At 40.3% G+C, this 14979-nt stretch overlaps 1 protein-coding gene across 3 annotated transcripts in view; it reads right to left on the bottom strand.

Annotated features, from left to right (window-relative positions):
* Positions 1-9433: 9433 nt before the first annotated feature.
* PMEPA1 (prostate transmembrane protein, androgen induced 1) overlaps positions 9434-14979 on the bottom strand; it is a 71226-nt gene continuing 65680 nt past the window's right edge. For 2 of the 3 annotated variants that reach the window (XM_039499212.1, XM_039499214.1), the window contains one exon: positions 9434-14930. In XM_039499212.1, the coding sequence (XP_039355146.1) occupies positions 14382-14930 (549 nt within the window). In that variant the 3' untranslated portion in view covers positions 9434-14381. The remainder of the gene's footprint in view (positions 14931-14979) is intronic. The other variant, XM_039499213.1, reaches the window with a different exon arrangement.

Consider the following 14979-nt stretch of genomic DNA (forward strand, 5'->3'; position numbering starts at 1 on the left):
ATTTTTCAGCCAGCTCTAGTAGATACATCGGAGTATTTCCAATTCTATCCAGTAGAGGGCAGATGAGCCAGTGTGTTACATACCCTTATCCACAGCCCACCAGAGCGACTCTGTGACCTTCACAGTTGCACTATTCTATTGCCTGGTTACTGAGCCACTTAGGAAACATTTCCTATCTAACCTGAAGCTTTTTCTTTTTTGAGTTCAAACCCTTTATTGCTCTCCAAACACTCCTCCACGTAGCCAGCCCTGGAAGCAGCCATTATTATAAGCATATATTTGCCAACAATCTTACGCTAAGAGCCTCCAAGAGACCACCAGTATCCCTTATAGGAGGAAAAAATTAGTGGCAAGTGTATTAATTGAATCCCTATCACGTTCATGATAGTCACCCGAAAGGGTGTCTACCTGAGAGTATGTTATTCATAGAACCATAGGGTCATCAAGTCTAACTCCCTGCCAAAGTGCAGGATTTGTTGCATCTAAACCATCTATCCAACCTCTTTTTTAAATATTCAGCGAAGGAGCTTCCACAACTTCCCTAGGCAGTCTGTTCCATTGTCCTACTTGTCTTACAGTTCGGAAGTTTTTCCTGAGATTTAAACTAAATCTGCTTTGCTATAGTTTGAACCCATTGCCTCTTGTCCTGCCCTCTGTGGCAAAGGAGAACATTTTTTCTTCCTCTTTTTTTTATGGCAGCCTTTCAAGTATTTAAAGAGCGCTCTAATGCCCCCCTCCCCACCAAAATCTCCTCTTTTCCAAATTAAACATACCCAGTTCCTTCAGCCTTTGTTCGTATTGCTTGCATTCCATCCTTTTGATCATCTTTGTTGCTTGCCTCTGGATCCTTTCCAGTTTCTCTACATCCTGTCTATGTAGCGGTGACCAAAACTGGACACAGTACTTCAGCTGAGGCCCAACCAGTGCCAAGTAGAGCGGGACTATCACCTCACGGGACTTACATGCGCTACTTCTGTTAATTCAAGCTAAAATTGAGTCTGCTTTTTTTGCAACTGCATTGCATTGCTGACTCCTGTTGATGATGTGATCCACCACGGCTCCTAGATCCTTCTCAGCAGTGCGGCTGCCAAGCCAGTTATCTCCCACTCTGTATTTGTGCATTTGGTTTTTCTTCCCTAAGTGTAGCACCTTACATTTGTATTTGTTGAATTTAATTTTATTGTCTATAGCTGAGTTCTCCAATTTATCAAGATCCCGTTGAGTTTTAGTTCTATCTTCCAAAGTGTTTGCAACCCCTCCTAACTTTGTGTCATTTGCAAATTTGATCAGTATACTCTCTATTCCGACATCCAGGTCATTAATAAAGATATTAAATAACACCCAACTCAGAACAAATTCCTGTGGAATTCCACTTGAGACCTCTGAAAACTATTGCATCTGTCCACCAAAACTAGTCAGGAAATCGTATGCTATGCATTTTCACATCCTAAATAGAACAGATATTCTACTTCCTAATAGGAAGAGGCACTGCATGGAACCGACAGCTACTATTTATTCTAAACTGCTCTACAGTAATCACTTTGATTGGAGTCAGCTTTTGTTTAGGATTAGATGGAGTAATTTCTTAGGGGATGACAAATTGAGTGATCAGGCCCAACCAAAAGCACACTAAAGAGCTGCAAGTCTGGGATTACTTTTTTGGCCTGTACTCCAAAATCTTGCTACCATATAGCTTCTGAATCTAAGCACAAAAACCTACAGACATGTATCTGCGCTAAATTGGAAAACAAAAATAAAAACGTACCTTTTTTCAATCGATACTTATCGCTTGCATAGTGCTCTTCAGCTGCAAGGCAATTTTAGCTGAACTAGATTAACAAGATAGGACATCCATGGGAGACAAGAACAAACAGTATTATTTCAATTTTACAGATGGGGAAACTGAGGCAGAGAGGTTAAGTGACTCACCCTAAGGGAGAGAAGTCAAGGGCTGAGAGTAGAACTCAGTCTAGCGATCTAAATGGGCAAATGAGAGCCAGGAACTCCTAAGAGCCAGCTCCTCAGCTGGAATAAATGGGAGCAGCTCCACTGACTTCAATCAGAGCTGCAGCCAGCTGGGGAATCTGGCTCGGTGTCATTTTTTCCAGTTAAACATCATTGCTTTAAAAAAAGTTAATTTCTGAGTATAAATTTGCATGTCACATGCAATAACCCTCCCCCCCCCCCCAGGACTATATCATCCTTTCTTTTGCAAATCAGGAGCGACTGCACTGCAATCCACGTAGTTGCACTGGTGTAAGCAAGAGGAGAAGCAGGCCCTCTTTCATGATGGTTTTACTGCTCTTCGGCAGTGTACACGTACCCATTTCAAAAACAGACTTATATTATTGGCCAAGGCTGGGTTTTCAAAAGCAGCTCAAGCTACCACTGAATTTGGGCACCTAACTCCCTTAAGTTTCCTTTGGAGAAATCTCAGCCGAAGGCCTCTGGGTGATAATTCCAGGTGGCACTCGTCTTTTGGGTTTCTGGCCCAGCCCCCATATCAAATGTCCTAGCTACTGTTCATGGCATCTGAGAATATAACAAACAGCAGATAAAATCAAGGACAAGCGAATGTTATCGTCCAAGTGTCTAGGAGTCTTATCTCTGGACCTTTTCATCCCCTGCCAGGGTTTTGTTAGTTTGGCCATGATTAAAAAGAACTTTCCTTTGGATCCAAAACACTCCCTTCCCCCCACTCTCTGTGCCTCACACACTGAGAAAAAGAAAAGTAAAGAAACTGGATAAAACAGGCACTCTTTCCCGCTGCTCTCAACAAAGAGTCCCTATGGATTCTTCAAAGAAACAATCCTCTAATGCAGGTTACATTGTTAGCTGAGATCCCATTTCAGAAGAACTCTGCAGGTGACAAAACACATTTATGGTATTGGAAGAAGGATGATGCTCAGTGTTTCGAGTGATAACCCTGATCTGTATCTACAGCAGCCAGCAGGCAGTGTAAATTCTCAGTCAGATACAGGGAGAGGAAGGCAACTGCGACTGTCCACAGAATGCCAGACAAGCAAGCAGCACAGCTGCCGTGATTTTAAAAAAGCAAAACCAAAACAAAACCAAAAACCCACACACAACTGAGAGCTGTGGCCAGATATGCTGACTGAAATCCAGGGAGGGATCAACTCTAGGTTTCTCCCCTTCTTTCCCTTCTAGTCTTAAGGCTCTATCATCCCATCCCCAGGCTATTTTGCTCAGAGGAATGTATAATAACTTCCACCAATGATCATCAATATGGAGAGAACCCATGATCTTCCCCACACACAGTCATTTGGGCTGAACAAATACTTCTATTAGCTGGTAGCAGAAGTAGGCTATTATCCTCTGTAGACCAGCTGCTGGAGGGTGACACATTTAATGTACAGGTTATACAGGCATGTGAAGTGTGTGGGTACATGGGACACCCAAGCAATGTCAATCGCACTTTTCTCCAGATCTAAAGAAGTCCCTACCCTTTAACTGCACGGTGTTGAGCTCTCCGGGTTTTGTGGGATGGAGGGTGAAGCAGGGCTGTGGGCGTGTGGGGAGAGCAGAGTTGCTCTGACTTTGCAGAAGTTAAGCCATAGTGTGTATGAGACCTCTTCAAACATACAGCAGGTGTTCTCCCCTCCCCGCCAAAATAATAATAAAAAATACAACCTCTTTGCATGTTGGTAGCCAGGAACCTATAACATAGGCTATGCTACTAGAGGACTCAGAATAGCTCCTAAAGCTGGGTATGAAAACTTCCCCTTTGCATGAAATTGAGCTGCCTCCAGGAACACAAAATTATTAAATGCAGTCATAGGCAGCAACATGGCTAGAACTGCCGACACTACGTGAGAAGTGAATCATCTGTCAAGCAGCAATGGGAACAAGGATTAACTCAATGCCTGAGGAAGAAGATCTCAGCTTGGAAGCTCTAACAAACAACAGTGGAGAAAAGTCTGGGTTATGATGGGAAAGAAAATGTTGAGGATAAAAAATAAATTAGGGAAAAAAAAAAAAAAAAGAGACGCTGTGAAGTTCTGATGCTTTCAAGTTGGTACAGATACCTTCCAGCAAGCAAAGCCAGGGGGAGACGCAGAAATTTAACAAAAATAGCCTCAGTGTTGGAAGTGCTGGGCAAGGCTGAATCAAATTTTTTTTTAAGTCTTTTTAAGTTTAAAACCAAGGCCCTGGCCATTTGTGGTTTCTAAGAGTCACAATTAAAAATTGTTTCTGCCACTGAGAAAATAAGTTAGAAATAATCTCTCCCCTCTCAAATATGCTGTAGCCTCCCTTGTTGTTTGAGAAGAGAAGTAGTTTAGTTACAATAATTCTCTCCCCCACACACTAGGGTTGCTAATTTTGGTGGACATATTCCTGGAGGTTTCATCACATGATATAATCTTTAATTAAAGATTAATCTTTAATTCCTGGAGACTCCAGAACAATCCTGGAGGGTTGGCAACCCTTCCCCACACCCAGTAGTAGAGCTGGTTGGATTTTTATTTTGTATTTTGCTGGAAATTTTCAATCTTTGATTGGGAGAACTGAAATGAAAAAGGTCATTGGGAGATGTTGATTCAAAACAAAAAAAACCCAATGTTGTTTAGTTTCCATTGAAAATGTAGACTTTTCTCATTTTGCCATTTCTGATTTGAAACGTTTCAGAATATCCAATTTTGCACAAATTTGTTATTTTAATTTTTCATTCTCATTGGGAACGGAAAGCAACTTTGAAATGTCAGTTTCCCATATATGGAGAATTCCTCTCTCAAACAGCTCTACCCAGTAGCTGTATCAGCCTTGTTCCTGGACCATTTTATATAGTAAAAAATGGCATCTAGGCTCGCATCAAGGTGTGAGTGAGTAACAAACTTTGATACTGTGGTGAATAGAGCATTACAAATGCATCAGACAAAGATGTACCAGATCTGCACTATCTACTTAAGAAACCATCTCCATGCCCCATCATTAATAAGCAGCTGGTTGCTCCTCTTTACATGCTAAGATTTGGACCTTTAAATAATATAAGACAATGACTTCAGCTGCAGAACTTGCTTCCCTCCGTTAAAATATCAGTTTGCTCCCATACTACAGTGTTTTTTAATGTCCTTTTACGTTAAAGAAGAAGGAGTATGTAGCGGATAGGAATTGGGCAATATCCCTAAAATACACCCCAGCACAAAGACCCTAAAACAAACAAGCCACCCCATTACACAACTGCATATAAAACATGCCATAGATCAGCCATTCAAAATAAAATTAATGTAACAGTATAGGAAAGCTAGGCACAGCACTGGAGAAAGGTATATGAAACTAGCACCCGAGAAACCACAAAAGGTTCAGGCAAACATCCAGAGTTTTAAATGCTGATTCCATCCTACAGAAGTCTCCACAAGGCCCACAGTCCTCCATTCCTTATAACCCCCTTCATTCTCTTCCCAACAGACCTCTCCTCCAACAAAATGAACCAAGAGCAAACGGATGATGAGACGTCTACTTTAGTTTGGAGCCAAACCAGATATCCCCCATGACATAGCTACTTGGTGGTTCAGTTTCTTTTGTGGGGCCAGGTCCATTCTTCTCTGGCAAATTAAGGGGCCTATCCCTTCCCACACAGATCTAAAAACACAAGTCAAATTAGCATCAGCTGACCCCCTTGAACATGTTAATTATGCTCAGCCAATCAGGGATCATTAGGAAATAACATGGGGTTTCAGCCATCTGACTAAACCCAAGCAACCGACTTAACACTCAAAAAGGCAACCCCAGAAAAGCTGCTCTGAGATCTTTTTGGTGGTGGTGGGATAGCAGAGGAAAAATGTGACCCAGCTTGGTGGGGATGAGGGTAGGGGAAGCTCTCAGGATGAAAATATCCCCCCCACCATCCTTTGGTTTCATTGTAGTGCTAGTGATTTGAAAAGGGCTACATTTCGATTGTTTCCACATTTCACTACAGCTATTTTGCATGGGCTGGTTGGCAGTGCTGGGTGGGTTTAGACTCTTTGAAGGTATCACAGTCCGACAGAGTTCTCAGACTTAACTGGGCAGGTTAATTGTTCTCAAGAGCCAAGAGGTTCATCATTTCTCTGACAGGGGTGTGTGGTTTTTTTTAACTTGCAAGTTGGGTGGCTCTTCTAAAAGGTGGTCAAGAGTTACAAGTATCCCAATAGCTTTGGAGCAGGAATCCGTGGTCTTGAAGTAACACACCGAAGGGCAATAAAGCACTGCAGTCATGTGAACGTGGGAGGGGGAGATGCTGCCTGGCAATGGAGCACATGTCAGAGTAAGGAAGCAGATAATAGCACCACCTCCTAGCGCACGTTCTACCCTGTCATGCCCAATGGGCATTTTGTTGGGAGAGAACTCGTTATCCTTGCTTTGGCCTCATCACCCTGGGGCTTTGGATCTGGTCTTACATCCCACCCCATTTCGGACGCCCACCCTCACACCTGAAGGCAACAGGAAACTGCATTTTAGTTGTGGAACTCATTCACTCCTGAAACCTCTATTTTATTCCCTCATCCTTTTAAAACAATATTATTTATGTTAAAGGTGATCCTAGATGCCAAGTTAAACCCCCTCCTCAAAGATGCCTCGTACCTGGCTATTACCAGGTTGCTAACACCTTCCTTTCCAGTTGCTTGTATTAAAATTGCCCATGTCCATTTGTTATCTGCCTGTACTCTAGGCAGGCAGTACTTTACCACGTCCCTCCGGACTCTCTTTTTTACCCTGGACTCCTTGGCAGTGGAGGCTGTGTAAATAAATTACTGCTTTTGAGCTGAGAAATAATTTGTAAACAATTCTTGGACAAGCATACGCAACTCCACAGTTGTGGCTAAGAAACATTGCAAAGTGGATGTGCAGCATGAGACATATGCTACAGTAAGTGCACGGTTGATATCTGTGTATTTATATGATCGTAGTGCGTGGACCAGGAGCCCATTATGCAAGGTACAGTACGAACACACAAACAAGAAATCCCTCTGCACAGCACTGTAAACATTAGCAGCAGCTCAGGAATAGTGACCTCTATTTGTAGCCCTGGGTAGGTATATTATTGGATTCTGGCTTTTGCTGCCTAGTACCTGAGTTAATGGTCAATACTCGGGCATTGTGCGACAGCTGCCATACTCCATTATTGCACCATTAGAGCTGAGCACCTAATTCATTCAGTGCTTTTTCAGCCTTGTTGGGTTTTGTAGTTTTTTTTAAACTAGGGCCTTAATCCTGCAGAGACTTACTCACAGGCTTAACTTAAATTTAAACACACGGTGTTTAATCCAGCTGACATTAACTGTCTGTGAGTGCACAATAGCTGAGATATGAAACGGGGTTGGTGAATTTCAAAGATGATGTGGTGATGTTTTCATTTCCTGTTTGCAGATGCGTAACTCTCAGACTCACTTTTCTGCTGCACATACTCGCACTGGAGTTTTAGTTTTGTTTCCTAAGATTATCCCCTAATATACACTTGAAATGTCCTGTTTCATCAATTTGCCTGCTAGTAAAATGTGTTAGTTAGACTACTTGGCATAAGCAAAGAGGGGAAAAAACCCAAGACTGCCCAGTTTCTGAAGGCAATTACTTTGTTCCAGAAACAAGCCACCAATCTGATTAAAAAAAAAAAAGTGTTAGATTCTGCTAAATCAAGTTTTGCAAGGAGTGCCTGACCAACAGTTGCTCTAAATGTGTGATAGACGAAAGACTTGTGCCTGTTTGATGTTTGGTGTATCAATATTCCATGATCCTCAGGAGTTTAGTATTGTTTGAATAAAGAAAGGATTTCACATTCTTGAGGACCATGCTTTCACAACTGGGTCATTTGCACATACACACCTAGATCCGAGCTCACACTCCCCAGGATAGTGTTTTGTGCATCCAAAAACTGAAAGGACAATTTAATACAGAGACAGTACTTACAAGTGCTGCCTACACAACAGCTCTGGCTCTCACAGGTATTTAACTCTTCTAAAGCATCAATCCTTTACCTGATCTGTCTTTGATAACTTAATAAGAATGCATCAGGTGGAAATGACTGGTCAGGTCTCAACTTTCAAACACAAATTTTCAGACACTTTGAGATGAGGCGGATGCACTTTCTGAAATGTCGTTTTATTCTAGAATTGGGCAAATTTATGGCATCTGGAATTAATTTATTTTGAGAGGAGGTCTATATGAGATTCAAATAGCTCAGAAGGATAGCAGTGTAATACCTCAATCCACCAGATCCTACGATTAGATAGATACGTGGGAGGGGTGGAGTGGTAGGAGGTTTACTAGCATAATAGCTTCCCTCCATGTTTGTATCCCCCAGCAGGAAAGACTACCGAATGCTAAAAACACTTTAAGCAGATGATAAACAATGTAGTCTAGGGGGTTGGATTTGGGAATCTTGGGTTCTCTTCCCAGTCCTGCCATTAATCTGTTTTAAGCCATCCAGGCTGATGTCTTCACAAGCAGTCAGTGATTTTGTGCACCCACCTTCGACAGTTTGATCTGAAGTGTGGAACAACCAGTACTCCAGTTGAAGTCAATGGGAGCTGCAGGTTCTCAGCACCTCTGAAGAGTAGAGTCACGTTGTCCCTAGTTGGGCACCCAAAAACCTGAGGTGCCTGTGACCAGTGGCCACTTTTGAAATGCTGGTCTTACCTTCTGTGGTGCAGCTTAGCCATCTAGAACATGTCAAAACCACCACCAACAGAGCAGGGCTGGTGGGAGGGTTAATTAATATTTGTAAAGTACTTGAGGCACTCAGATGAGTGGTGCTATGGAAGTGCAGTGTTACTAGACGCTTCACGCTTTTAAGAGGAAAAATAGACTCTATGGCACATCCTGCAAAGCTGAACCCAGCTATTAGAACACCCTTAAGAAAGTGAAAGAAAACCCTGCAAACTGTTAGGTTTTTAATCTGTGATCTCTGCAAGCTCACCACAGACTCCAAGGAAACGAGTCACACAAGTTATCTGTGTTAAAACTTAAGTCAACTTAGACAGTTCTCCGTTGATTGATGGTTACTCAAGTTAAGAACTTCTCACCATCAACCATGCTCTTGTTGCAAAGGCAGGATTACAAGGGTGGTATATATTGGTGTCATGACGCAAAACTGGAATGTTGCTTCTGCAATTAAAGCTGCACATTCCAAAGAGAACAGTACCTAGTTGTGCGCACAGACACACACATGCACACGCAAAACAAAAACATTTAGCATGCAAATACACCAGGAGCAGACTACAGCTTCATTTGAAAACCACAGTGTCTACACATATACTGGCTTGGCATTTTAACCCATTAAGAATGTTAGTTAGTGATTAACTCCCCTACACACAAACACAGAGTTGAGGATATATTTTTTTTCCAATGTTTTCCAAAATTGGGGAAGTGCATTTAAAAATACATTGTGTTGGCAAACTCTGAATTTGGCTAAGAAAGCAAAAGGTGAAAACAAACATTCCAAAGTATTGTAAAATTTATTGTATAAGTATTGCAGCTTTTAGAATGACATATAATTGCCACTATTGGTTACTGTTACACAATAAGCGTTTACAACAGATTCTTGTAAATTGGCATCAGAGTACATATTCATACTAAAACAGCAAAATATAGATAAGTACTGCATTGCATGTGCTGTCAATAGTTTACATAAGTTTAAACTTGAACAGAATTCAGGATACAGGACTGCCTATAACAAACTTCAAAGCCAAAGCAATGCAACTGGAAGTTTAAGAAAATATCAATACAATGAAATGTGACTATAAGGCAGGCAAATTAGGACTTTAATGTTGTCCTTCATGAGCTTCTATAGTACAGCAAAAATTTGAAGCACAGTTTCTGGAAAACTTTTTTTTTTTTTTTTGTAGCTTTGTGTTGTACATAGAAAATCTGAGCTGACAGAAAAGAATAAAAATCCATTCTGTTCTTGACTAACATTGTTTATGCCACACATCTGGATTCAGTCGTTTTTCAACCCTTAATAAAAACGTTGGGCTTTTATTTTTTTCAGTATAGCAGTTAGTGCAATTTCATAGATTCATATGCATACAAAAGGGGTCATTTCCCAAGAAAGCAATCAGTTCTCCTTACTCCCCCACTTCAGATAGAATGAATTTTAGAATACTTAAGGAAACAATGCACTAGATCAGTAAAGCTGATATTCCAACTGTTGAAATCAAGGGTTGTGAAGGGAACTTAGTTTTACCAGTGTTAGAATCAAATAAAACCCATTCTTCCTTGCCATCCGTATTTAAAAATCCTTGTTCACATTGCAGTTCACTAAGTTTTGGTGGCACTTTATTGAAGAATGCTCTTTGCCCTACTAGAAGATACGAAGAAAAAAAGGTAACATGACTTTAAAGCTAACGTGTCAAACTTCTAGCAAACAGGCAGATTGGGACAAGAGGTTGCTAAGCATAAGCAATGTCTTGTTTCTTCTGCTTTTGTTAAATTCAAAAACAACAGAAAGGGTGCTCCTTCTTAAAGGGCTTCAAACTCTTCCCCTCCCACCCCCCATTAACATCAACAGCAAATCTCCCAGTATGGTCCTACACTACAGAAGTCAATCAAGTTCAAGTACAATTCTCTCATCTGCAGAAAGGCAGGGAGAAACCAAGGGCAAAGATACATCAGCTGTTGTGCGGCACAGCTGTTTTTCAGTAACTTGGTGGTAATATGGGATATCAGTATTCAGTAGAAATGGACCCTGAGCCAAAAAAAAAAATTAGACCATGATTCCTAAAATCCTGTTAGGATCTTGGGGTTGGTTTGGGCCCCATCTTGAGTATTTGGGTACCAAATACATAGATTACACAAAGCAGAAAGAGGACTTGGGGGTGGGGGGGAATGACTGGGGGTAAATCCTGGCTCCAGTGAAGTCAACTGAAGTTTTGTCATTGACTTTGGAAGAGCTCAGATTTCACCTCAAAGGGTTAAGTGCTGTTGGAAATCTAGATTGGTTGGAATCTATGGTTTCCCTTTCCATATATGCCCATATCTAAAGCCCGGTTAGTGGATGTTAAGGACACCTTGCTGGAAGAAAAGATAGATCCTTTTTGTCTTTGTGCAATAGATGGGTTGAAAGGGGAATTCCTTTGCAATGAAAATTCCATGTTTTGAGCCTTCCTACTTATACAGACATATCTTCTGCATACAAGAAAAACAAATGAAAATACTCTTCCTGGGAACTGGTTGGGGTTGGAGAGGGAAAGGTGGACATCTTCCTTAAAAAAGGTGAAAATTAGACTCTCTGTATGTTGACCAGCTCTATTTCCACGATTCTTTTTAGAACCCTGTCCTGCCAACCCCCATTAGACAGTGCCTTCAGGAGAGCCAGATATCTTTCTGATTGATTTTACAGGTTTTTTGGGCATGTTAATTCCCCCTGCCCCCCAAAATGACAAGACAGTTCAGTTACTTAACAACCTCCAGTCCGGATAATGCTTCCATATTTACTATACAGTTTTAGATGTGATGCACACTCCACCCAAAACCTGCTGAGGTAACCATTTTTGTAGCAAACAAACTAGTTAGACTACAGAACAAACAAACAAAAAAAGAAAGAAACCCAACAATACTATTCACGCATTTTGGCTCAAGAGGGCAGTAGATATTATATTTCAGTTTGTCTTTTGGTTGGTATCTCATTTACAATATCCACCACAGTTTCCTACCCACTGGAGTAGGATATGTGCATAAATGTATTCAAGTTACCTTACAAACAGTCCATGAAAACAAATGGCAGAAAGGGAGCACCTTACATGGCTAGACACATCAAACTGGGTCTAGTGGGTGAAAGGGAGCATTTAAAGAAGCAGTACCCCTTTTAAATACATAATGGGAAAATTTAATGCAAGGATCTAAAGGTCAGAAGACCAGACCCTGGTAACTCACAACACTAGCAAAGATTTGTTTCTCCCTCTGTAAGGGGAGGATTACTGTTTCTTTAATAAGGCACTAAATAGACATGTTACATAAAGGAAAGATAAATTTTAAAAACTTGTATAAATTCATCAGTTTTGTATCTTTCGTGACAAACTAGATTTATTCCTTTGCATGACTTTTATTTTTTTGTTTTTTGTTTTCTTGTTTTGAAGGTCAACAGAATTTAGGTGACATGACTTGTAAAGTTATGACGATTTCAAGAAGCTGTGGAAAAGCAGGCAGTGATACTGTGAAGGTACAGGACTACTACCAGGCAAAAACAAAAACAAAACAAAAAAAAACCCAAACAAAACAAAACAAAAAACCCACAAGCAAAAACAAAGTAATGATCAAACTTCAAGTTCATCTATTCATTATCTCCTTTAAAATATATATAAATATTGTTCAAATGGTCAAAACTTCAAAACTGTTCTCATGGTTTGTTTGTTTTCAAGTAATAGGAAAAGTTGCTTAACAACAATAGTTTATAGTTATTGCCTTTATATCTTTCATTTATGTTACTCTACTAGTTAGCATCTTGCAGAAAAAGAAGTTACACCTCCTTGTAAAATCTTCACTCTCTGTAGTTCCCCCATCTGACCCTTCCTCACATTTGTAGATATCCTCTCCCAGCAAATGGAGTGGTGTAGCTCAGCTAATAATATCTGCACACAAGGTAGCAAGAACAATTATTCCCTTATGTGTTTCTCTCTCTCTCTCTCTCTAATATTTCACTCTGTCACATACAAATTCACCACAAGGGTAAAACGTCTATCAGATATCCACACAATAGAAAAAATGTAAACAATAGCATAGTAAGACAAAATGCTTATGAAACAAAGATAAATTAAAAACACATCCAATGCTTTTGAGGAGGTGCTTGGAAGGGGTTGGGGGGAGGTGGAACCTTGACATTGGGGAACAAGGGATGGTGATTGTTTTGAATGAAGAAATATTCAGAAGAGGTAAAGGGTTTTGCTTCTAAAGCATTAAGCATGGTTTCATTAGCCTTTATTTAATACATCACAGGAGCAGATTCATTTCCATCTATTGTTTTTTACGCCTCTTTCTCTAGAGTAATAAAAGAAAAACAAGTAACAACCAGAGGCAGTGTACAAGGATTGCAGATATTTATGCAAGACAACTGCACTCTGTTTTATTCCAAATAAAAGTTTTGCAGTTTAACATCTATGAAAATGACGTGAACAAACTACAGACTGTAAAGCTTGTTTTGGTGTCCCATTTAAAAACCTATCCAAAAAGCCAGACTTCAGTTATGTTACCGTTTACTCACATCAACCTCAATAACCACCGCTTTCTCTCAAAACAGAGCCCTTCAGTTTAATATTTAAAGAAAAGCAAAACAAAAAACCCATTGTTTTCCTTCAGACTGAAGCTTATCCCCCACCCCTGCCCCACCCCTCAAAAAAAACTAAAAAAAAAAAAAAGTAATTTGTTTGCTTCTGTTGTTTTTAATTCACAGAAGTGTTGAGAGCTTTATTCGTTTTAACTCCAATAATCCTAACTGGCAACATACATGCAAACACACAAACTCCTCTTGTTCTATAGGGAATGTATAAAGCAGTGACTATCATTAAACTACCCAGTAGCAGACTGTATTGTATGGGTAACACTCAGGTGACCATGGAAATTAAAGATTTGCATAAGATGCAGTCTCTCTTGCAATGTTCCTTCCAGGGCTGTCACTTAAAACTTCAGGATTTTTCCACCCCCTTCCAGCTAGTTTGTTCTTCACTTTGAAATGTATCCCTTAACAGTTTTGTGGTAGACATGATAGAGGCTTTGACCAACACAAGCACTGACATATTTATATTAAAAAATAGTGCAAAATTCCAACATTTATATAAATAACTCTAAACCCCTGCTTTTGATTTTTTCTGTTTTTTTCCTGTTTTTGTTTCTTTTCTTTTTTTTTTTCTTTTTTTTTTTTTTACAATGTAATACATACTTTTTGAGTTGGCACTCAAAAAATTGCCATTTTTTTCTCCTAGTTCAGAAAACAACAACTTTTTTTTAACTAGGCCTCTTCTAATACAAAAATACTCCTGCTCCTCACACATACAGTTTCTCTTATTTTTTAATATATATTTATATATATATTGCAGATCTTTAAACAAAACGTTTTTGTGCAAATATTTTTTTTAAAGTTAAGTGAAATAAAAAAAAAGCATCCACACACACAGCTCAACTAGAAACAACAACAACAACAACAAAAAATGAAGGACTACGGTTGATTCTTTTTTTTTCTCCTTTTTAAACTTCTAGATGCAGCTCAATAAAGAAATGTTTTTGCAAGCTTTCTTGGCTTGTGCATTCAGACCAGACATAACAAGTAAATATTATACACAGAGTGGTGGGAAAGGGCTTCTTATTTTTTGCTCGTCTTCCCCAACTCTCTCTTTTTTTTCTTTTAATGAGAAGTGCAGAGTGTTCTTACTTTCGTGTTTGATTTTTTTTCGTTTTTAAAAGGGGTGCCCTTTTTGTTTCTCTTTATCTTTGTTCCATGCGGTTGTGCTCTCAAGGCCATTGATTTGCGAATGGTGGAGTCTACTGCCCTCCAGTATCGAGGGCATGCCATTGTTGTTCTGCTGGTGCTGGAAAAACGTAGATCCTGGATAGTGACCTATCACCTCACTGTAGGTCGGCGGTGGTCCTTCCATTCTACCATTGCTTCCATAGCAGGTCGCGCTGATGCCAGAGTTACTGCTGGGTGGGCAAGGCCCTCCGAACACTGAGTTATCTATCAAGTCACTATCGAAGATGGTTCTATTGGGAGGAGCCCGGACCGATTCTCTGTTTAGTTCCATTTGCTGCTCTGGATCTCGGAGTTGTAGTGTGCAGGGTCCCTGGTAAGGGGGCGGCTCCTCTCCATCTGATAGGGAGATGGTGGGTGGGAGGTCAATCTCGTGTTGCATGTAGGGGTATGTTGGTTGGAATCTATTAAAACGGTCCCTCTGCAAAAACGATGGAACTGATAGTCTGTCTGTGGGTCTTGGAGTGTAGATTTGCTGCTGAAGACGAGAGAGAGAGAGTGAGTTTTGGAACATTTCAGCCTGTATC

The sequence above is a fragment of the Mauremys reevesii genome, linkage group 13, assembly GCF_016161935.1.
Source record: "Mauremys reevesii isolate NIE-2019 linkage group 13, ASM1616193v1, whole genome shotgun sequence".
Taxonomy (NCBI): domain Eukaryota; kingdom Metazoa; phylum Chordata; order Testudines; family Geoemydidae; genus Mauremys; species Mauremys reevesii.